At 47.1% G+C, this 25005-nt stretch overlaps 1 protein-coding gene across 19 annotated transcripts in view; it reads left to right on the top strand.

Moving 5' to 3' along the window:
• The window catches only part of POU2F1 (POU class 2 homeobox 1), a 1344877-nt gene that overhangs the window by 743998 nt on the left and 575874 nt on the right, over positions 1–25005 (top strand). For all 19 annotated transcript variants that reach the window (XM_069635947.1, XM_069635943.1, XM_069635944.1 and 16 more), the window contains one exon: positions 14080–14262. In XM_069635947.1, coding sequence (XP_069492048.1) covers positions 14080–14262 — 183 coding nt within the window. The remainder of the gene's footprint in view (positions 1–14079; positions 14263–25005) is intronic.

The raw sequence follows: 25005 nt of genomic DNA, 5'->3' as shown, positions 1-25005 counted from the left end.
ATTTTTGTTCAGAGGCCTCTGAGAAAGTAGTGTTCAGCAAGTTCAGAATGTCCAGGAATTGCAGATTGATAATAGTGCTGCTTTGGCCTTCCAGGGTGGGGTTGTCTGATCTGACTCTCATAATAAAGCTGTGCCCCCCCCCTGGGCCTGGAGATGTCCAAAACAATACTGTCTCAACAGGGGGTTTCAGTGTTGGATCCACACCCACATGCAACATCGTTGGTGGCTTGATTCCTCAAAAACTAACGTTGAAGGACCTTAAGCTTTCAGAGAACAATTTGTAAATAATTCAGAGGGTTAGAAAAGTATTCACCAGAGCTCAATATAGAAGCAAGTGGACCAGTTTTTGCCAGTGGGCGGATCAGAAAGGGTATGTTTCATGGTCTTCAACGCTAGATAAAGTGCTTTCTTTCTCTGCTTAGCCCACTGAGGCGTTCAGGTATATATACTTGTAGGACAATACTTAGCAGCCACAGGCGCATTTAGGAATTGAGCGCAGATGTTTTTTTCCTTGTTAAACCCTGTGGTGAAAAGGCATCGGAAGATCTATCGAAATTGTTTCCACCGATCTGAAGACAACGGCCTACATGGGATCTCAGTGTGCAGCCCTAATGCATAAACCCTTTGAATCTTTGGCCTCATCGGATATCAAGATGGTCACATTAAAGACAGCCTTATTGGTTACATTAACTTTGGCAAAAAGGATTAGTGAAATCCAAGCACTGGTGGCATCAGAAACGTATACAACATTTCAGAGACACAGTATTCTTAAGTATGCATCCTCCCTTCTTACAAAGTGTAGTGTTGAATTTGTATATAACCCAGGAAATAGTTCTACCAACTTTTTCCCCAATCCAAAAACACAGGCTAGATATTCTTTCAAAGCAGAGCAGTTTAGATCCTCCCAAGCAATATTGTAACCTTTATGGGCAATTCTCCCAGCAAACAAGCATCCAAAACATTTAATGCTAGATGGCCCTCGCCAGAGGGTACCCATGCTCATTTAGTGCAAGCAAAAGCAACATCAGTGGCCTTTCCGTGACAAGTATCATCAGTAATGCTGCTAGATGGGCTTTGTTAGGCAAAGTTTGTATGCAATACCCTCTGGGACCACTACACACAACTCGGACAACAGATAACAAGAGACAACAAATATTCTTAAGCAGGCAAATACCAAGAAGAGTCATACAATTCAATAGGCTAAGCCAAAGTCAATGGACAAGTGTCTTGTTTAGGATGAAGCACTTCTGGTAAGTAAATGGAAAAGTCTTTGCACAAGTTCTTAGGAGTCTTTGACGAAAAGAAGAATCAAATCTAGGGCCTTAAGCTGATTAGATTTGTGAGTTGCAGAAGTGGCAAGCACTCTACAGTAAGAGGTAAGTTCTGTCAGACTTTTTACAGTACCTTAGAAATTAAGAAAAAGATGCAGCTGTTGACCTCTGTTCCTGTGCAGCTCTGCATATCTCGCTGTTCCTGGGACTCGGTCGTGGGGACAAGAGGGATGACGTCAGATGACTCCTGCAATGCACTGGCAAGTTCAAAGGTTGCAACCGGCAAACTTCACTTTCAGTGGCTGTTCAGTGTTTCAAATCCTCGCGTCTACTGCAAATAGCAACACTGCGTTTCCTGACTGTCGAGATTGACTTTCCTTGCTTCTGGGGTCCCGCACTCAGTTGAGGGGGCTCAGGCTCGGTCAGTCCTGCTGCTTAGGAGTCCAGAGGATCTTCCAAAAGCTCTAGGCCAGCTTAAAAGCAACACACACAATCTGGTGTTCCTCTCCCTGGCTATACGGTTTCCAGCAGCAACCCGGTGGCCATTCAACCAGCTCTGAGAAGGATGTCCAGGTGGCTTAAATTGGAGTTGATTGTCCCACCAACTCAAGGGGAGAAGTCGTCCTTGCAGGGGCTTCTCTGTCGATGCAAACTTGGCATTTCGGCACTGCAGCAGGGCTTCACCGGGCAAACCAACGGTCCAGGAGTTGCAGCAAGCGTCCTCTTCAAGTTCTTCTTCGGTTCCTTGGTCCAGTGGTCGACTCTGCCTTCCAAGCCAAAAGACTCGGCCATTTTGTTTAAATTATGGTTTGCAAGTAGAGAGCCAAAGCTCTCGAAGGCAAACTTAGTAAAGGTAAATAGTTGTCGGACCATCAGGCGTGTTATGAAAACAAGCAAAGTTGGTGAATTTTTTATTGTGGCTCAATATTGTTTAAATGTTGCGGGTGAGAGAATTGTTATTTTTTCATGTACGCCTCTTTAAAACAAATGAAGCATGCAGAAGTACAGGGATTTTTGTTTGTTATAGTTTATCAATAACAAACTGTATAGCCTCTTAATTTGAAGTTGGTTAAAAACCACCATCTGTACACATTGCTCTATTCACTAAACCCAGGGGCACCTCAAGGTCTTAAAATGACTCTGTAGTTCAGAAACAGTGTCAATATGTTTCTAATTCAGCATCGCTAAATACTGATTTCTCTAGTTTTAAGCATGCAGAAGCTTGTTGACACAATGGGATTGTCATGCCATGTACTTATAATTTGTCTTTCCATTGATATGTACTATAGGGTGTTCTTCATTTTGAAGTTATTAAAAACATCACAGTTGTCAAGGGTAGATATTAAACAAAAACACACTATTCATTTTGGTGTGTTTACTGGTCTGTCATTTGAGACCCTGATGTCTTTTCCTTACAGTTAAAAATCTACCTTTTTAGGGTTGCTGTAGCTTGCACAGATGTTCTTCAGTATCGGAGCATAGGTAGGGTATGTTCCTCTGCATATTAGTCCACTGTAGAGAAAGCTATGCCAGGGGTTTATATTCCCTATGCCTCCCAGTGTTGTACAACTCTCTTTATGAACTAATGTTTGGAATACAGGTTGCCCTTTCATTGCATGGTTTTAACTGTAGGAGATCACCAAATACAATACATTTCCTCCAAAGAGTTCTTCATGTCCGGTCTTAAAGACGTCTTGCATTCAAAACTGAATGAAGGCTAGCATTAAGTTGGAAACCATGCATACCTCAGCTATTAGCAGAGGTTTTTTTTTATTTTTTTATTGTGTTAACTGAATTAACAGTTTTTACAAAAGAAAATCCTATTTCCTCAAAAACCTTTGTATGTTTTCACATTTTGTTTCTTCAAATTGCTTGTCCAGTTGCTTATCGAAGGGCTAAGCCCTTTAAGGTTTTTCTGGTCATTGACAGATAGCGTCCAAGTTCAAACTATGCAGAAAGTTTACAACAGCTTTGACTGGTCTTCGACTTAGCCCATTCATCAAGAAAGACCACCAATAGTCCTCGTCCAGTCTTGAAAATTCAGAATAGAGGTGACCTAGGTGGGTTTCCCTGTTGCCATTGGTACCTGGGCAATGGAGAATCAAGTGTTTTAGGCTCCCCTTTGAGCCCTGATTCAGACAAAAACGGCAAGAGTCAGTCACAGATTTGCCTCGAGTTCTCAAGACCTTGTTTGTTTTTAAAATGTTCAGTCTTGCTCTCAAGAAAGTCAAACGAAAGATCTTGTTCGGGGAACTTCAGTTAATAGCTGATAGGCTCATTTATTTTTTGGGGAAAAAGCGGCAGATGGGTCGCAGATTTGTAATTCAGAGCTTTCAGCTGTGTGTCACACCAGTCAAATTCTTTCAATTATTTTGCCGTCTTTGTTGGATTAACCAAAAGCTCGTCCTCTGAACTTCCTATAGTTTTTAGGAGAGTTTGGTTTTATGTATCCAGGTTGTTAGCATTTTGTTTGAGCCGTTCTTGATTTCTTCTTGGATTAGTGTGTAGATTTTCTCCTTAGATGATCTCACTTCCCTGTAGAACATCAAGCTGTTAAGGGATACCGTGCCTTCGAGTGAGATGAGGCCAAGTTCTCTTCTTATAAGAGTTATTGACGTAGAGATAGGCAGTCAGAGGACTTTTTTCCAGAGGAAGCCTTCCAGTTTGGGCCAAATTGAGTCTGGAATACTTGGCATGGCTGCCACACCGTAGGTAAGCGCTGGGACCACTTTCATCCTGTAAAAGTTGATTGCCGCCTTGACTGAGAAGCGACCACATATTTTGTCCATGATGATCAGTTGATTAGTCAAGGTTTTGTTTTTATGGGTCAAGGGGTCTAGCATTGGTTGCTCATTCATCTTATTGCTGAACTTGGTGCCCAGGTATCTGAAAGATTCCACCTCCTCGAGACAGACGTTGTTGAAGAACCATGCCTCTGATGCTTTTCGTTTGGCCGCTTTTATCGGGTGCATCACTTTAGTTTTCAGGGCGTTGCTTTCCAGATCGTTGGTTTTCAGATATTCATTCAAATTGTCCAGTTTTCGCTGGAGCCCTATCTTCGTTTTGTCAATTAGAATATCATCTGCGTAAAGCAGCCTACTGATCTTTTCAAAGTGCAGAGAAGGGGGAAAAGCTTTTACATTTCTTTCGGCATGTTGGTAGTCGCCAGTGTAGGCGTTGTAAAGTGCCAAGGGACATCCTTGCTTTTCCCCGCAGTTTGTACCAATTGGTGAGGAGAGTAGACCTGTACCATTGAGTCGGACTCTCATAGATGTTTCGGAGTAAAGTTCTTGTATAGGATCCAACAAGGCGGGGGGACAGTTCCAGTTGGTAAGTTTTGTCCATACATTCTCTCTGTTTACTTTGTCGAATGCTTTGGACAAGTCGATAAAAGCCAGGCACAGGGGGGGGCGCCCCTTCCTGGACTCTGGCCTTGAGAATGTTGATAGTAAATATGTTTGCCATGGTGCTTAGGTTTTTCCAAAAGCCAGTTTGGAAATTGTCTCACCCTTCTGAAGAAGACACCCAGATCTTGAGGCTGTCAAGTAGGAAGGATCCGAAGAGTTTTCTGATGCAGTCGAGGAGTGCAATGGGGCGATAGTTGTTCGGGTTGCCTCTGTCTCCTGATTTGTAAATAGGCACAACGTTTGCTGTCTTCCAGGACGTCGGAATAGATCTAGTTGCCATGCATGATTCAAAGATTTCCAATATCAGAATAGACCAGCTTGCCGGGTTGGATTTTAAATCCATGTTTGCCAGACCGTCAGGGCCGGGTGCTCGTGATGATTTTAGTTTCTTCATTTTAGATTCAATGCAAGTTGGGTCAAGTTCGATATCCCAATGTGTACTTCGATGTTTCAAAGATTGTACCCCCTTCTCGGGTAGGCCGAAGAGAGCTGAAAAGTGGGAAATCCAGGCTTCTTCTAGGACGCTGGATGATAAAGCGTCCTCACTTGATGAGCTTTTTGAAGTAATCAATGACCAGAAAGCCTTCGTTTGCTTGCCACCAAGTACTCGCAGCATTTGCTCGAAATCGTCTTGATAAAGCTGGAGTTTGAAGCCTTTTAACCAGTTCTTATAAACATTGGTAGCGGTCCGAGCTGCTTCTCTATTAATAGTGGAAGGAAAACGTCTAGCCTTTCTTGTGGCTCATCTCATTATCAAAATTAACAAGGGGGGTCCTGGGAGTCTCTCTGCCAGACATTAGTCCTGGTTACGAGAGACTTACCCAGAGTCTTTAGCTCACTATCTTTCACAGAGAAGAAATATCCTAAACATATCTGTCTTTGTCCTGCCCTGGGGCAGTCCAGCACCGAAATGCTAGGCAATTCTCCTCTGAACAAGAGTACCAACAGCATCCTCAGACACGTGTTTCGGTCTGGTTGGACCTCATCAGTAGGGAGGAGCCGTGCCTCTCTAAGAATAGTGAGCAAAGGGACCCCCCTTGTTAATTTGCATATTTAAGTAACTTTGGGTCTCAAGTTACCTATGGGAATCCAGATGTGGACCCCTTGCTCACTATTCTTAGAGAGGCACAGATCCACCCTAGTGATGAGGTCCAACCAGACCGAAACACGTGTCTGGGGTTTCTGTTGGTACTCTTGTTCAGAGGAGAATTGCCTAGCATTTCGGTGCTGGACTGCCCCAGGGCAGGACAAAAACTGATATGTCTGGGATATTTCTTCTCTGTGAAAGATAGTGAGCTAAAGACCCTGGGTAAGTCTCTCGTAACCAGGACTAATGTCTGGCAGAGGGACTCCCAGGACCCCCCTTGTTAATTTTCATCTCATTATCGGCCTTTTTTCTCTAAGTATCAAATTGTTATAGTGGTGGGTCTTCACTTTGCTTCAGCTACCAGTTTTTTTAATCTGGTAGGACTGTAGTAGGGGACAGTAGTCCGTGAGGCTACCTGCCTCTCTTAAAATGTCCAGTGCGTTTGCTTGACAATAATTTGTGGTTAGTGTCGTAATGTCTGAGCCTTTCAACCTCAGACGTGTGTGGAGTTGGCGTGGGTCTCAATGTTGGCCGATTTCAGGACACACAAGCTCTCATGGACGTGTAGGTGGGAAGCTGTCCACGTCATTTTCAAAAGGTTGTGGTCGCTGTTGCGTGTTCTGATGAGCTCAAAGCCTCTCACCTGCGTCAGAAGGTTTCCGGAGAGATAGACATAGTCTAGGGTAGCGTGTCTTCCTGATAACTCCCAGGTTGGGAGGACCGGGTGAGATGCTTTGCCCAAGAAGTGGGCGTTGTGAAGATCGAAAGTATCCATCAAGTTCGCCCATTTCTTTCCTCTTTGTAGGGAGTTTTCTGGCAATGTTAAGATGTTGGCTTTTATTTGTGAATTTTCGACTCTTGAGTTGTTTGATAGAGCATCTTTCAAAATGTTTTCGATGTTTGATAATAAGTGCTCCATTGCACATTCTTTAGGGTTCCAGTACAAGTTTACTAGTAAGTAAGTAGTTTTCTTTTGTTTACTTGATCCTTGTTGGCTGGCACCTCGTTGAATCAGCGCTGCCAAGATGTGCGGCTCCTCTTTTATAACTTTAAGAAACTGGAGGTTGGATCTGATGCTCAGAGCAGTCCGTAATCCGGCCCTTGGTCGACCCGTGGCTCCTCTCAGGGCTGGAGAAGAGATGGTTACATAGAACCTCTATCGTTGGTTTGTTTTGGATCCATGTTTCTTGGAGACACCAAATGTCAGATGATCCCAAGTTTACATCTGAGGAGTTTGTCAGGTGGGTGAAGCCTCGTGTGTTGCAGGAACCCAAGGTTAGGTCGGTAATGGATTCCATGTTTGATGACTGACCAGAGGAATCCTTTTTTATCTATCTTATGTTTGATTGCTAGTATCCTTGTTTTGTTGACAGGGCTTTGGGCAGCCAGGCCCAACGGTTTGGATCTTCTTTGAGACTAATTTGGTTCCGTTCGCCAGATGACTTCTCTTTTCCTTTAGTTGAGATGTCTTGTTCAATGGTAATGTTCCAGTTTTTCTGGGGACCTGAAGGGACTCTTTCCAATTCTAGAGAGCTTGGACGATGGCCCTCGTTCTGTTTCCGCAGAGCGGAACTTGGGTTACGCCTGTTTGAAGATGACGAAACTCGCTCATACCGGTGAGAAGTCCCGTTGGTACGTTGGTCGTTCGTCTTTCTGGGTCTCGAGCGTCTTTCCAAACGATCTGTTGAATGCTCTTTGTGTTTGTGACCTTCATTGATCGTGTAATCTATGAAATTGGATCCTAAAGCTATCAATTTATTTTTTGCCTTGGTTAAGAGAGACTTTATTGTTTCAGACTGTATGTGTAAGTCAACACTGTCAACTCGCTTTTTGTCTTGAAACTCCACAATCGTAAGATCTTCTGTCGATAGATTTTTTAGTGCTGGAACCAAGTGCAAGATTTTTAGAATGGTTTTCCTGTTGAGAATGAAAGAGGAATCTTCTTTCCAGATGCTTTTCAGCAGAGGTTTTATTTGACATACAATTCTGGCTAAGTTAAAATTCTGCCTCTGCAGACAATTTATGATCTAGTTAGTTTTCATGCTCAACTGGGACCAGTAGGAGTAGATGTAAAGTGTGCCTGCCCCTCCAGAACCCTAAACCATCTTCCACTGAATAGGTACGTGCATCTTCTCTCCATTCTCCTCCAGTAGCTGCTATCATGACAGTGCCCTCATTAGAATCTTCATCACTGTCTTGGGCACCTGTCTTGCCCAAGGTTCTGTCCTGTACTCCTCCCAGCCCCTGTCATCTTTGTCAGACGCAACCCCATCCTACTGGCCTCACAACGAGTGGAATCCAACTAATTGTTTGTCCTGTGTAACACATTGACTCATCCGATCCTTGATACCCATCATGAAGGTTTCCAGTCCACATACTGTTTGCTCTACTCACGCCAGCTACCCAGACTCTCCCGTAGGTGGCCCTGGTATATGGGCCTCTGTCCTCTGCACCTTGAGAGGGGGGAGGTTGTGCCTGAGTGCCTGGATATTGCTATCCCATATACCTGTTCGGAGCACAGTGCGTTTAATTGTAATTGTTTATTTGTAGAGTGCTTATACACAGGTGGAGTGCTTCAAAGCGATTGAAGGCAGGAGGGGAACAAGGGAATACAGTAATCATTCTTAGGCCTTGAAGTTTCCAAATGAATCTAAACAGAAAAGAACTAGCATACTAGGCCTGACAGCAATTCTCCTAGTGCAAGTGCATGAAGTGTTACAGTTGGGAGGGCTGGAAGGGGGGGGGGACAAGGCAGACGAACATTAATAGTCTTAGTACATTTAAGTCATGCATGCATACAGACAGAGGACAGCGGGGTGGTGGGGGGGGGGGGGAGACACAAACACACCCAGTCTAACAAGGCCGTGGGGTAAGTGCCGAGAGGTTGCCTCACTCATGGAGCGTAAGCTGAAAGTGCAGTAATGCTGAACATAGTGCAGTGGCCCAGAAGAAAGTGCAAAGACTGGCGGGGGTGATGGGCGGGGCTGGGACCCCTATGGCTCTGAGCTGAACCAGGCAACCAGTCAACAAAACTGAACAGAGTTAGGAAGGAGGGTGGAGAGAACAAAAAAGGTTAGCAGAGGAGATGGAGAGAGGAGGAAGGTCCTGAGGAGTTTACGGAACTTCAGGTCCTCTGGCTCAAGACTGAGAGAGGCAGGGAGGCTGTTCTAGAGGGGAGGCACCTGCAGAGGATAGAGATCTAGCCCCAAACCTCTGTTTGTGAAAGCGGCTCACCTGAAGAGAGTTGGACGAGCAGTGGACTCTAGAGGGGGAGTACTTAGGAAGAGAGCGCTGTAGATAGTGCGTGGCCATGTTTGTTCCTCACCGCTAGACCTTCGGTTTCCAAACAAATGCATCAACAAAGAAATATTCAGGATGCTAGTTTTACACCCAAATCCTCATGCACATGAGAAGAGAATCAAATGTGTTTTGTAGATCTCAAGTAAGCACACCTTCAAATTCCGGTATTGAAGGAGCTCAGGAACCGCCTGAGGTTTAGATTGCAGAATCGTCAATACCATTCAAAAGTCCTGCTTTCAGTCGCAACTCCACCCCAAATGTGCAAGCCAGTGGTGGTGGCGAATCGAAGAAAAGTACCTAAAATCTTTGAATAACCATATCTGGGCTACTGGTCCATCAAGGTGAGTTCCAAGGAGAAACCTATCTGGACTTCACAGCAATGATGAAAACTCCTATGGATATTGACCTGAAAGACAATCTAAGAAATCGACAGCCATCCCAAAACAGAGAATTCACTTCTTCAGAGCCACTGTAAATACACAATGGGCTAGTGTGTCCTCTTTGGAAGAGTGTTTGTTCACTGAGACAAGAGTGTCGGGCACTAAAGGAACCCAATACAGCCTGAGCAAGAAGGATCGCTTTCCATCTGTGGCAGATTGCCTCCTGCATTTATTTCATTTATTTTATGTATTAGACATTTGTATGGCACCTATACGCAGGTGTTTCCAGGTGCCATTAGAAAAGATGGGGTTTGGGGGGTTAAGGAGTGGACATGGGAATGAAAAAGTAAAACAAACGCAGTTATATTGGCTTTGTGACAATCTTACAGTGCAAGTGCATGAACAGGTGGTAAGTGCAAGGGGAGGGGGAAATGCAGGAGTGGGGTCTCCAGTAGTGTTAAAGGACTATGTGGGGGACCAATTGTGCCAGAAGACGGGCCATGGGGGGATTGTTTGTTGTTGGCTCAAGCTGCCAAGGACTCCTTATCATGGATCTGCAAAGAGAAAACATTCTCAAAATAGTCCCTGTCCAGCCACCAGTGACAGTTAAATCCATTGTAACCGATGCATCATTGAAGGTTTGGGCCACTCATAAGGGCCAACTGACAGCACAGTGAATCTGGTGAGAGAGAGAACATCGCATAAATAGGTTGATGTTCAGCATTGCACCTTGCCTTGAAAACGTTTAGCTTTTGTGCCCTTGATTTAGTCTTCAATAATACAGATTCAGATGGGCAATACAATAACAATGTATAAGCAAGGAACCACCAAGTCAAGGAGAGACTGGGGGTGTTAGGACGGGTGAGTAGGGATGGGGGGCAAGGTGGGCTGGGGGGAGGGAATCTGGCTTCTTGCCAATAACCTTTCCGTCATTGTGACTCATGTTCTGGAGTTCGCCACATGCAAGCAAACCTCCAGACCAAATCGTTCCAGGAAGAAAAGCAAATAGGTGCTAAATGACAAAATCGCAGATGCTCTTATTGCAAGATTGTAAGACCGCAGGTAAGGAGCAGGCATAAGTTCTGAGTTGTGTTAAAATTGGGATATAGGCTATCGGTGTCTTGCTCTGTGGACCTGTACATATTTCTTTTTCTCGCGAGGTAGGTTCTGCGCCTAAAAAGAGCATGTCGGCCCTTGATGAGAAGATCTTAAGAATTCAAATTGAAGAGGTTTTTTTGTGGTGTTTGGAGATGGATTTTACGCCTACGGCATGCAGAAAAGAGACGGTTCTCCTGCATCTGTCAAAATCAGGTTTGAGATGATCTTACATTTGAATATGTTTTCAGCTATTTCAGCATATCAAAAGAACCCATGCAAGATTTGTTCTTTGCCATTATGGTAATAAAGATTTTTTGAGGGACTCAAAAGAATATACCTCCCCTGTCAGTAGTTTTTCCACTCTCTACTAGCTTAGCATTCTCTTGGCCAAACATATTGGACCTCCTTTCAAACCCATGCTACACCTTAGATGAAAATGTGCTTAACTGGTAGTTATTACCTCGACTAGAAACGTTCGAGAAATGTTGGCTCTATGTGCATGGTCACCTTACCTGGTGTTTCAGAAGAATGAAGTGTCCCTTTGAACACATCCATCCTTTTTGCCTAAGGTCTTTACAGGTTTCACACAAACTAAACCATCTAATTACCTTATTTTTTCCCCTGACTCCCTCTACTCCGACTGACAGAGCCTTCTTGAGTCTTCATGTCAGAAAACAAAATATTCAGCTTTGGTTTCATTCTAACCAGTTTTGCGGTTTTTGCCACATCCATAAAGTCCATTTGCAGCTGAGTAGTTTCATGCATTCTCTTACGTTACCAAAAGGCAATCAAATTTCAGATGGATTTACAGACCTCTCTACAGGGGTAGGACAGCTACTACTGCCCTTCAGAGAAACATCAGATAGCAGAGATCTGTAAAAAGGCAACATGGAAGTCTGTGCACTCGATTGCAAGGCATTACTCCCTGTATTCAGATGCCAGGGAGGATGCTCTAATAGAGAACCCAGTTCCTCCGAACTCTGACCTAAGTGTCCTACAGGTTAATGCAGGGTGCTGGACTGGTTGGCATGGTTGCTTTTGATTAGGTTGCTTGTAGGGCATGTTGGTGTTTTTTTTCGTGGAAAGGGAGTGTCTTCTTTTCTCCTTTCATTCGCCACTTTCTGGTTGGCTTTCCCCTCCAGCCTCATAGAGGGTTAAGATAGCTACTCTCTCGGGTCTTTATGAATATGAATGAAGATCCCAGTATGAAGAAGGAATAGATACTTGCGTCTAAATTCAGTTCTTTATCAACTCCACTTCCACATTTAACCAGGAAGCACATCAGGAAGGGTTATCTCATCCTTAATGGGCAAACATAGTTTCCCTTTGACAGCTTGAGTTCCCCAGCCTTGCATGGCCCACTAGCAATGCAGGCTCGAGAACAGCATGTCTGTATGTGTAAGGGGGCCCCTTGTGCATTCAGATAGCCTGGGGTGGCTCTTCAGGGGCGCCTTAGCTCCTGCACACATGTGCTGGGCCCAGGAAGTGCTCTTTTGTTCCTTTTAGTGCTGCAGGAGGTTGAGGGCTCCAGGGAGGTGCCGGCGATGAGGAGCATCTAGACTGGGAATGAAGCTAAGATTGAGTTTAAAGTTTAATGTGTGTATTTTTGCGTCTGATGGGTGAGTGTATGATTTATGGGTGGGTGTGTGTGTGGGAGTGATTGCTGTTTGTGAATGAATGGGTGAGTGAATGTGGTTTGAATGTGTTCTTGTTTGTTCGGCTGGGGCACTGATTTTGGCAGGTAGAGGTGGGTGGAGGAAATGGTGCATGACTTTTGTTTTTTAACTGGGCCTCTATGATAAAAAATATGACATGTTTTTACGTAGCTAGTGGAATTTTGGTGCAGCCAGTCTAGCCATTTCTTACTGTGGCTCAACATTTGTTACTGGGCATCAATGATGAAGCAAGCATGATAACTGCTATAACGTGTCTAGACTGGCCTGCATTGCTGCAGCCAATTTGGAATTGCTTTATTATTGTGGAAAGATATTATTTTTAATGGCCAAGTCAACAGGAGTATGTACTTTCTTGGCAATACTGGCATATATTGGCAGAGCCAGCGTGAACATTTTTTCTTGTAGTATCATTACTGACATGTGCAAATCAAACATGGGTATGTTCTTATATGGTAATACTGGCATTCATAGGTGCAGCCAGCACCTATATGGGCACAGCCATGGTGAAATGTTTTTATAGTAGCAGATATTGTGGTGAAGGACATCATGGAAATGCATTGGGAAATGCTTCTGTGCACTGTTGGGGACTTGAAGTTATTGGATTCTTTTCACCAGTTTTCCTCCAATACCAATTGCAAACTGTTTGGATTTTATTCAAACTTTCACAGAAAGTCTACTCTATAATGCACTATTTTAACCTATTATTCAAAACATTTTCTGGAACGGGAGAACCCACTCGAATGCCCCTTGGATGATTCGGGCTTCCTCACTACGCTCTGTCACTCTCACGTGTTTGTGGCAAATATTTATGCCCCTCCAATAAAAGAATTCACCAGCCACCACTGGCACCGGGAGATGGCTTCAAAGACGATTCCTTGTCTGACCATAATCTAAAAAAGGAATTTACTTCAACTGCCACTACCCAGCATGATCAGACTCGTGATCAGCTGACTGGCTTAAATGTGCATTCAACACTGCCCGTCTCCTGTATTTTCACCTACGTTAAGGCTTACTGTGTATGAAAAACCTTTGTAGGCGCGCAGATGTACCCTGTAAAGATCATAACACAAGCCAAAACAGTTTACGCTTTGTTGAATTTGTATGGTTTTTATTGTTGTTTACAAGAGTTTTCTCTGATTTAAAATACGTGCCGTCGCACATGGGTGGAGATGTTTATGAATTCAATGAAGATACATGTATGTGATTACTGAAGTGCAGCATTTTAATACCTTTGTTAAAATCTGAATATTTTGAAAGTAGCGTTGCTGTAAGCTTTGTATTGTAGGGGCAGCCTTCTAGTTAAATGCTTCTTCTGTGTGATGGATTGTAGATGTTATCCAGCCTTGTGGTGTACATATATCAAAATGTTGAGCATTGAGATCTAGTCGCTGTCGTACATTGGATGGAATAATGTTTTACAGATCTGATATTTTGGTAAGGTGTTTTTACACACTACTTATGCAAGTAGGGCGTTGATTTTTTTTTTTTGTTAGGGGATCAAATGGTAGGTGGTACTGTAATGGACCATTTTTAGGTCTGTACAAATATATTTCAATGTTAAAACGTACATATGTCTTTTGTAATCAATACTTTTTTGCAGTGAGAAATGTAGATGTATTGTTATCCACAATGGGTAGAACTCCTCTTTGTGCGACTGGTTTGAACCAAAAGGTGTAGGTGGCATCAAGAGGACCCTTGTTTCTTACAGCTTTGTTTTGGCTTAAACGTGGATCCTGCTTTGCACTGTCCATATAGTCGAGAATGAGCTAGCCTATATCATGTTCTTTGCTGAAATGTGTAGATGGCAAAATAACTATTTTTATTTTCTCATTGTGTTCATTTTTCTTTTCATGTTTCTAGCTCACGTTAACACCGACCCAGCAGCAGATTTTAATACAACAGGCACAGGCACAGCTGTTGGCAGCCGCAGTGCAGCAGCACTCTGCTAGTCAACAACATAGCGCAGCAGGTGCAACGATCTCTGCCTCCGCCGCAACTCCTATGACGCAGATACCCCTCTCTCAGCCCATTCAATTTGCACAGGTGAGAAACAAATCTTTGGTAACTGATGTGATTATTACAGTTGTAGAGATTTTGCAAAAAAGAGAGGATTCCAGAAAGAGACTAGACCCCTGGCTTTCCATCATGTTGAAAATGGGAAAACTCGTGTGTGGCGAAACAGAAGGACTTGGACCATGGACTGACATTTTAGTAGGATTGTTATTTAAAAGTAAGAGAACTCCTAACTTGCCCTATTTCTAGGGAAGTTCCCTACCTAAAACTAAAACGAATGGTGCTCGACAAAGAAAACGGTCCATGCTCCAAAACTACTCTGGCACTACCACTTGGGAAAACTGAACTAAAGAGACGCCAGAGCAATGGCCTTTTTCTTCGGTTTCTGCCTGGCCCAATCACTTGGGTGCTCAGTTGATAGTTTACAGTTTGTTATTATCAAGCAGAAACCAAGTTAACATCTGTCTCGTAGATTTAGTTAGTCCAAAATAAAAAGTTCCTTCTCATGGTTTCCTCTTCCTCAGAAAAAAACAAGGTTTTTCTCAATACCTCTCCGGTGTCCCTTTCACCACAGTTCTCTTTATAACTGTTTTTACACCTCAGGGACTCCCCAAAGTCCTACACCTTTCTAATAGACTTGTGTTCTCAATTTACAAAATTCACTCAGGATTTTGCAGGCTCCCGCAACCTCTTTGGTTTTCCAAACATTGACACACAATGTTTGTATATCTTTCACTCTGGTTTACCTAGGGTGATTGCCCGTTAGTGTTCCTCAGGCTCCCGTAACCTTGTCTGCTTTCTCGGCCTGGATTTGCAGTATTCACAGCTCTTAGGGTAATCTTTCCATGGGAGCGTTCACCTCCCTGTTGTGGCTGGTTGCTGCCAGTAATGTCCCTCAAGCATAGAGTTTGGGGATTTGGATTCTCCCCAGCCTGCTGGTTTCTGCGTCAGTTACTGGGTTCCGATCCCATCACAGCCTGTCAGTGGGAAGAAGAAACGGGTGCCTACTTCCCTGACCTGGACTTCATGATTGGAGAAAACACCAGCCTTTCGGCGTCTGGCTAGCCTTGGCCTTGCTCTCCACTCTCCAGGGGGCTCCTTCACCCATCAAGGCTCTGCCCCTTCCGGACATCTCCTTTAGAGGGCTCACCTCTGCATAGTGTTCACACACCTACGTACGTATGACTTTCCTTCTCCTCATTCACAGTTCTTCTCCTGCTCAAGTACGCTATCATGAGCAACAAAGGTGTGTCCTTCCATGTCTTTGGGGCTCGCATGAAAACCAGCATTAAGCCAACAGGATGGAAGGGATGACCATGGTTGGAACAGTCAAAGCAGGAATAAAAGTAGGTTGTACATTTCCTGTGTAGGCAGACAATGTATTTTGGTCTGTGAGCTCCTTATCGGACTGTGAGTCCTTGTCCCCAAGAGGGGAGTCACTCCCAGTGAGGTCCGACACGCTCATACCTCTAGGGAGGGTCTTGCAGAGCGGGCTCGCCTCCCTAGCCTCACAGAGGGTGGCTCTGGGGAGAAGGAACGCTTTGACCAAATCTGTCACGCTTGACTATGCTACATATAAGTGCATTGCACGTAAGCTCCCACGGAGCCCTTCTGCTCAGCCCCCTCTGAAGGAAAACTTTTTGTTTTGTTTTTTCGATAATTGTCTTAAAGGTTGATAAGAGATCCAGTACCTCTTGTTAAGGGAGTTTTCCTTAAGTCCCATTTCGAGGTAAGACTTTAGTAAGCTATCCCAATGGTTTTGTAGATCCCCCAACTCCTAGTACGAGTATACTACTGAAGGACCTTGGTAGAGTGGCAAAGCAGACATGCTTATCTTAAGAGGAAGATGTGAGCTGTAGGCCAGCACTGAATCTAGCTAGCAATGCACATCAAAGAAACACACATACATTTATATCAAAATATAGATTTATGGGGCGTGGCCAAGATGGCGGGCTGAGTGGACGCTCATTCGGGTAGCTCCGTCCAGGTCCGGTGAAATATGTGCAAATCCGACATCGGGCACACCAAATAATATACTGTGAGTTGCGACGATATGGCGGAAGGATCTTCCTGATAGTAACTCCAAAGATACGCTGCCGACAAGTAGTAGTAGAAAGGAGTGCCAGAGCTGTGAAGGGGCAGGAGAGCTCTGTCCGGAAACAGCGAGTGAGATAAGAACAGGCGATGTTAGCATTGCGGGGAGCGGACCACCACAAGAGCGAGACAGTCCCTCTCCGGAGAAACCAAGTGAAGGGCGGGAGAGCCAAAAGAGAGAATGGTGGTTATCTCCGGCTGGGAGTAAAGGGTGCCAACGGTCCCTGACTTGCAGGTCCAGGAGCAGCGAGGGAGAAGAGAGTGGACGAGAATCTCGCACTGCAGGTATTCCCTCTTTGGAGCGACCAGGTGCCTGGGCGAGGAGCTGTGCGGAGATCGGCCGGAGGTAGGCGGGAGATTGCAAGGAGCAGAGACACAGCCCCAGGTAGGAGCTGGCAGACAAAGAGAGGGACGCCATCCAAGAAGCAACAGGGGGCCTGAAGGGGAGGCTACGCGAGGACCGTGGAGGAAGCGGCCATCAAGACCAGAAGGGAGAGCCAGGAGTCGACCACCACGGCAGAAGGAGAAGCCGCTGAGAAGGACCGCGAGGCACAGCACGAGAGGAGCTGAGGCCCAAGCGGTAAGGAGCGCAGGAGAGGCCAAGGCGGCTGGAGCTCCCAAGGGCCAGAGGGAAGGAAGGCGGGCCATCAATGTGCTGGGGAATGGCCGTGAAGAATCCCGGTAAGCACGGATGGGTTCCGGCGGAATCAGAGAGGTAGGAAAGTTCCTTGGAAGTCGCAGCACTGACATGGCAGACGGGCAAGGCTCTAGAATTAAGTGGTGCATGCAAGTGGAATCCCGACTGCCTGAGGGGGCTCCTGGGCAACCCCAGTGGTGACAAGATTGGCAGACAGGGGCAGGGGGCCTCAACGAACCACACCGCTCACTGGGAGCAGGCACACCAGAACAGAGCCAATCACAAATTATTTGGCCGAAGCGAGCAACAATTGAACTGGACCTGAGGGCCGGGGGACCTCCCGCCCCCTGACAACCATGGGAGAAAGGGGGAAGGCAGGAGTGCAAAAAGACCGGCGCATAAGCACTCCAAGGGGGAAAGCCCCAGGACCGACAGAGGGTGGAGATGACACACCATGAAGATTAAAAGGAGTGACCTCAAGGGCCTCAGAGACAGGCACAGAGTCCCCTGGACACTGAGAGCCGAAGATCTCCGATATCAAATGTCAACGAGAGAGCCGAGCTGTGGGTGGAAAAGGAGCGGAGCAGAGGTGGACGGCAGAGGAGGGAACAATAGCACAGACAGGTAAACGGCGGAGGAGTACGAGCTGGACAGAGGAGATGCGCCTCGGGGCAAGTGGGACAGCGAGGCAACGCAAGGGGGTGATGGCAGCAGTGGAGTAAGACGAAGCTGATGGGACCAAAAAAGAATCTCAGCCTGGTTGAGCAGGAGCAAGATGGGCACAGCAAGGGTCACGTTCAAACCAAGCTTTCTATTGGCAATTTTACGGAACAGAATGCTGGCACAATGGACCTCACCAAGGAGGATCTGCTCACAGCGCTGGCCAAATTCAAGGGTGAGCTGATGGACACCGTCAATGCGGAGGGCGCGAGCATAAGGGAAGAGCTCTCTCAAGCTGTCGCTAGTAACAGGAGAGATATTGACTCATTGGGAGAGTGTGGTGGCAGTGGAAGAGCGCCTAACAGAGCTAGATGTAGAAGAGCCCCGAATGGACGCGTCAAATGAAGGAAACGGAGGAGAGGCTAAGAGCGCTTGAAGAGAAGTGCGAGGATCTGAAAAACTGGTCCAGAAGAGACCACATTCGGATCAAGGACCTGGGGGAAGGAGCAGAGGACTCTGATCTAGAGGCCTGCATAAGGGAAATGCTCAAAGAGCTGGTGGAAGAGGAGGCAGCCCGAAATATGGGGATTGTGAGGGCCCACAGAGTGGGGAATAGGAGAATGGACCCAGGGGCGAGACCCCGAGACATCATGGTTAAGATGCACAACTACAAGGACAAGGCACAGTTAATAGTGGCGGCCAGAACAAAGGACAAGTTCTGAGTGAGAGGGCATGAAGTGCTGAAATATGAAGACCTATCCCAGATTACGTTGGCAAGGAGACGCACCTTCAAACCGCTAACAGGAACTTAATAAGAGGATGTTAAGATATAGTTGGCTCTACCCGACGGGGATACAATTCCGTATGGGCAACGAAGAAAGGACAGTCACCCAGGTTGAGGACGGGCTGATGGCACTGGGGTGAACTCGAAGGAGACAGGGGACGATAATAGTGAAGCCCATCAAGAGGCAAGGTCTGCAACGCGACCTGGTCCGCAGGTTGGACTATGAAAAAGTTGAGGTAGACCTGATGAGGAGCAATAGAAAATGAACTGTTTTTCACAGTAAAAGTACCACATGGACTAAAATATATCCTGATGGTTGGTAAAAAATTGGTGGGGGAGACGGGCTGGGGGGTGGTGGGAGTAAGACCATGCACGGTTCACCAAGGGGGACCTGGGCAAGGATCCAGGGATAGGTGTCGGAAGGGGAATGAACAACCAGTCTGACTGGCGGGATGGGGCGAGAGGACGATGGCTCAGCAACTCAACTAGAACTGACAGTTGCGGAGTATACAGGGGGGCATTTTATACTTAAAGCGGGATGTATAAACTGAGAACATGGAATGTAAGGGGGCTTAATAGCCCCAATAATAGGGTAGCAGTCTTTGTGAGCGGAAGGGAGACCTGGGAAAAGGTGAATAGTAAGCTCACCCTGTTTCCATTACCATCCATGCAGACACCTGTATTTGGAAACCCCGCCTTCCCGCCGGGTAAAGAGTATGGGAGGTTCAAGAGCTGGATGGATGAGGGGGGTAGGGGAGACCATAGTGATCAGTGACCTCTATGAAAAGACACAGTTCTGGACATTCGCAGACTGTAAAAGGGAGCTGGGACTGAAGGAGGAGGACCGGTTTGCATACCAACAGCTGAGGCACTGGGCAGGGGCACCCACAGTGATGGAAGGGGCCACGAGGGAACTTGCAGAGTGGGGAAATGACATCTACAGAGAACAATGGGGGCTGATTTCAGCAATATACAAGATCCTAATGAAAGGGTAGAATGAAGAGGGAGGAGCCGTGAGGGACACGTGGGAGAGGATAAGAGGGAGGGCATTCACTGACCAAGAGTGGGACAGGGCGCTGGGAGGCTGACACACCACATACACGTCGTTACAACACCAGGAATTTCAGTATAAGCTCTTACATCATTGGCATTACACACCAGAGAAGCTTCATAAAATGTTCCCCACAAGGTCAGAGCTGTGCTGGAGGGGATGTGGGGAGAAGAGGACGATGGTGCATATGTGGTGGGGGTGCTAACGATTGAAACCTTTCTGGCAGGAGGTAAAGTCCAAGGTGCGGGAGATAATGGAAGTAGAAAGGGAGCGGAGGTACTCCTTGGCACCATGTTGGACCAGCAACAGCGAGTATGGGGAAAGGCAGGAAGGTTATGGATGAATCTCATGATAGCTGCGAAGAGGTGCAAAGTGAGACGGTGAAACCAGAAGGAACCCCCATCCATCATACAGTGGTACTATGTTATTTGGGAAACGGTAGATGTGGAGACTTTCAGTAAAATTTGGTCTCCTTACATACAGTATGCAATCAAGGACACGTTGCATTTATATATCCCGAAGAGACTATAGGCACTGGGAATCTTGAAGGAAGAGGAGAATGAGCCAGAACTTGAGAGATCATTTTATAAGATCGCCCGAGAGGACAGGCAAGGGGTTGAGGGGGGAAAGTTGTTGATTATTGAAGTTGTTGTTTGAAACTTGAAGGGAATGTAACGCACACTGCTGACAGAAGATGCAAGTTGTCCGTGTATGTGAACTGAGCTGTTAAAGTTTTGGTTAAAAAAAATGTATATATAGGTTTATTATATTTACACAAGAGTCACTGTTAAATACTTAGCACAATATACCAACACACATAGTTATCAATATTTTCAAAACAGCCACTTCTTATTTGGTAGTTGCTGAAGCGCACAGTTAAAGGAATTTGACAGGTCTACCGTAGTATCAGTAATTACGTGCATCCACAAAGTAATACAGTAATTGGATTTAGTCATTATACACATATAAGTAGTGATTTTTGGGAAGGACAACAATTTGTTTGTGTTATCCTAGTAGAGCTTCAGGTTGTAGAGGCGGTTACCCTGCACAGCAAGTTTTTTAAAGTCAAAACCGCAACCCTAGCTAAAAGGCAGTTAGGAGAGGCTTAAAGTCTAGAGGCAAAACAAAAGAGGTGATGGCTGGAAGGTTTAGAATGAATCTTAACCTCTGGCATTGCTCTGGGCAACCCTCCAGACCATCGTTCTTCGCCTGCCAAGCCATTACAGAAGGGGAAAGACCATATGCAAATCAGACTTGGCCCCCCCCCCCCAAAAGGGGCAGTCCAGCCCGAATTGCTAGGTCACAACCTTTCTGCACGAGACCACAAGCATCCCCAGACATGTTTCAGCCTTGTTGGGTGTCATCAGTGAGGAGTAGCTTGGGTCTCTAGGCCCAGCAGGCACGGGACCCACGTCTGGGCATACCCGTCCCACTCGGGGTGACCTTAGCAAAACAAAAGAGCTGATGGCTGGAAGGTTTAACAGCAGAAGTCAAAGGTTCTCCAGCATGGGGCCTGGCATGGATTCACATGCTCGTGAATATTCTCTGTCATCAGGCCGGGAATCCTCGGTAAAAGAAAAAAGTTACACTTTCACTTGCAAACTATCTTTCTCCTATAAACCAATCACTTGGCTCTGGATCATACTGCCCACAGCCAATGACTACCCTCTCCCTAAATCCCTCCTCTGGCAGCCATCTTCAGATTTTGACTGCATTTTCAAGATTTAAGAGTCCTCGTGTTTTGCTCCGAGAGATTTTCTGCATTTTTGATCTTTTTCTTTAAAATGTTTTTGTCAAATAGAACCTGTGTGCATTTTTGTTCTTTTGACCGGCAAGCGACAAACCGGCTTCTAAGTCCTTTGAGGTAGCCCCATCCGTGGGGGATTCAAGACGAGGCCTAGCACTGCGAGTCATTTTCAGTCTGGGTCGCCGTGCAAGCGGGTCCCGCAACAGGCAGGGCACACTCATCATCGCTATCGGACTCCATCTCAAGCCATTGCTCCAGCTCCTCCTCGAAGAGGAAATCGGCTATCCCAGGGAAGCTGCGGGAGAAGCCAGAGAAGGCCAAGGCGCTGGGTAAGGTGGCCGACCTACCCCTGAAGGCCCAGATGGCCCAGGCTACATCATCCTCGACAATCGCGGTGGTTGCGGCCACCTTCTCGAAGACTAAAGGGGCTGACCCAGCCCAGCGGGCCCCGACGGCACTCGGAGAGGCATTTCCTCCCAGGCAAGAGGTTTTGCCCAAGCCAGTGGAGAAGACACCGGAGAAGAGGATGCCATCCCTGAGGCAAAGCTGCTGTGGGGGCAGTGGAGGCCTCTACCATGCTCCAGGGCACGGATATTTCTTCTTCGGACGAAGAGGACATGATGTCCGTTTCCACAGTTCAGGAGGATGTGGCGAACAACGACAGCGGTGGAAACGCTGAGGAAGACTGTATTGTCAAGGGGGAGGATGACCGAGCCGACGGCGATGTAGGCGCTGGACCCAGCAAGCCTACCCCCCAGACACCTCCCAGGGACGTCTCTGGACATCCTGTCCACCCTCCACAGGTTGGTGTCAGAGATACAGAAGAGGATGACAACGGCACCCTCGATCATTTCAATCCATGGTCGCCCACGCATCGGAGCTCTTTCAGCTGACACCAGAAGAAACCAAAAAAGAAGGGTTCCTGTACCAGCGCTGCGAGGCTAAAAGGAAGACCATTTTGGCAGTGCCTCTGCTGGACGAAGTTTGGGGTCAGGGCTTGGCACTGATGAAAAATCCGGCATCAGCCCTGGTGAAAAGAGACCGACTGGAGAAGTAGTACCGGGTGCCGATTGCCACACCCAAGTGCCTGAGATGGCAGCCTTCCTCAGACTCGGTCGTCTCGGCGGCTGCAAGGAAGAAGTCCTCAAACCCATCATCTTCAGCCTCCGTTCCCCCAGAGAGCGAGGGCAAGACGTTGGGTGCAGTGGGCAGGAAGGTGATATACTCGGCGGCAACAGCGGTTAAGGCAGTGAATTCCCTTGCGATCCTGGCCAGATACGACAGGTAGCTGTGGTACAAGATGGCCCTATTGCTGGAATTCCTCCCCGATGACAAGCGGGTCAAGGTGCTGGAGATCCTCCAGGAGGGCGAGGTGGCATCGGACCATGCCATCACCGTGGGACTGGACATCGCGGACACAGGATTCCGCCAGATGGGGACCCGTTTGTCTCCATCATCGTGGCTGGTTGAAAGCCACCAACTTTCGGCAGCAAGTTCAGATGAGGGTCCTGGACATGCCGTTCAATGGTGACAATCTCTTTGAGAAGGCTGTCGATGAATTGTTGCAAGCTATCAAGACCGAAACAGAGGCAGCCCAGGCCCTAGGCACGCTTCAGCAACATCGCCATTGCTTTCGTGCCTCGAGAGGGACATCTGGAACATCGTCCAAGAGTTTCGGCAGTGACCCCTAATCCCCCTCAATCCCTAACGACAACCCCAAATCCCTATTCCATTTCGCCCCAGTCACCCAAGAAATAGTGTTGGACACTATCTCCAGGTTTAAAGCTTCGAACTGTAAAGGGGACAGCGTCCCAACCAAATTAGTCAAAGCATGTGCCTCCACCCTGACCCCTACCATTACCAATTTTGTTAACTCCTCATTCAACACCAATACAGTCCCAGCCAGCATCAAAGAAGCTTGGGTTACCCCACTTCAAAAAAAAAAAAAATTTAATAAAAATGCAACCCTGGACCCTACAATACTGACTAATTATCGCCCAATAACCACAGTCCCTTTCCTACTTAAACTAATCGACAAAATAGCTTACAATCAAATCCAAGCACACCTGGAACAGCACCAGCTCCTCGGAACCAGACAATCAGGCTTTAGGCCGAATCATAGCACGGAAGAAGCCCTCCTATATCTCAAAATACAAATGGATGCTATTAGAGATTCAGGGAAACTCTGCTTACTTCTACTGCTAGACCTCTCCGCGGCATTTGACCTCGTAGACCCTGACAAACTATGCCAAGGACTTCAACTTATCTAATAATGCCACCTTGTGGGTGAAATCCTTCCTTCTCCAGCATGTGGTCTGGCATGGATTCACATGCTCATGAATATTCCCCGTCGTCAGGCTGGGAATCCTCGATAAAGAAAAAATCAGTATCAGTTTTGTTTCTGATCTGTCTTTCTTAGTAGTAACCAATCACTGGTCTCTGGGTCATACTGCCCCCAGCCAATGACTGCCCTCTCCCTAAGCCCCGCCTCTGGCAGACATCTTCAGAATTTTACCGCAAGTTCAAGTGTTGGGAGTCCTCGGCTTTAGCTCTCGAGCTTTGCTGCGTTTACGCTCTTTTTTCAAAGAGATTTTCTAATTTTTAGTTTAAACAGAGCCTCAAGCTCCACCGTTTCTCCATCCGATCAACGGGGACCCGTTTTGAATTTTTCTACGCCCCTCAAGGGTGAAGTTTTCGTTGAGTTGCGCTTCTTGGAGGAGTCAAGAAGTTTCGGAGGCCTACCTGGACATGCCCAGAGAAAGGAAGCTCGACGCCCGGAAAGCAGTTATGGGTTTGTCCTGGATGCCAGCCTCGAAATGTGTTCAAGGAGGACGAGCATTCGAAATGCCTCTGTCTTCATGCGGACAAAACGCACATGGAGAAGGACTGTGCGTTTTGCGGGAACATGTCGGAGCGGACCATGAAGGATTTACATCTTTGCCTCTCCAACTGGCTGGAAGGAAAGAGCCCGTCAGGTGAGAAGAAGTCGTCTGAGCGGTCTTCTAAATCCGGTGAGGGCGCCCCGGCAAGGGGGTCCAACAGAAGGCAAAGCACCGGGAGCGCCGAACGGTCGGGCTCCTCGGCTGCCAGGCAGGGCGCATCCTCTCCGGCGCCATCAACCACGAGCCAACGCTCTGGCTCGGGGGGAAAAGGAAAGCCGAGAACCCAGCAAAGCTTCTGGAGAGGTCCCGGTCGGGCTTAAAGGATCCAGCCAAGGGGGAGCAAGGCGGTGACCCTCATCCCCCCCAAACCCCCCCCTTCCAAGGTGAAGACCACAGGCCCACAGAAGGTGGTGAAGGCCTTGACTCACCCGGCTAAGGCCTCTATCGAGGAAGTCGCAGCGGCCCTGACGCAGCCTGTGGAGGCTACATCAGTGGAGGCGACCTCGGGGCCCAGAGTTTCCCTGCCACCGCGGAGGGAATCCTCTTTCAGGCCCATCGAGAAGACCCCCGTGGAAAAGAAGGGGGGGGGGGCGCTGGTGGCCATCGTGGATACGTACACAGCTACCGAGGAGGAGCTGGTTGAAGTCTTGGAGGGTCTTGATGAGGGTGTTGAGGAGGCCCGGTCCCACGGGAAGGATCCCGACGAAGAGGACGACGAGAGCACCGGTGCCGCCGGCGAGGTTCCAAGTCAACCTTCGCTTCCGGGGCCGCAGGACAACTCGGCAGCCATTTTGTTGGCAATACAATCCTTATGTACGGAGATGAGGACGACATTTCCCCTACCACTGACGGAGGAGACAGACAGGCCCGACAGCGGAGCCAGAACCAGGCCCGTCGGGAAGTCCCCCAAGCAAGAGG

This window comes from Ambystoma mexicanum, chromosome 7p, assembly GCF_040938575.1.
Source record: "Ambystoma mexicanum isolate Mex_15411 chromosome 7p, UKY_AmexF1_1, whole genome shotgun sequence".
Lineage (NCBI taxonomy): Eukaryota > Metazoa > Chordata > Amphibia > Caudata > Ambystomatidae > Ambystoma > Ambystoma mexicanum.
Note: the sequence above shows the minus strand (reverse complement) of the source record. Positions and strands in the feature narration are given on the sequence as shown.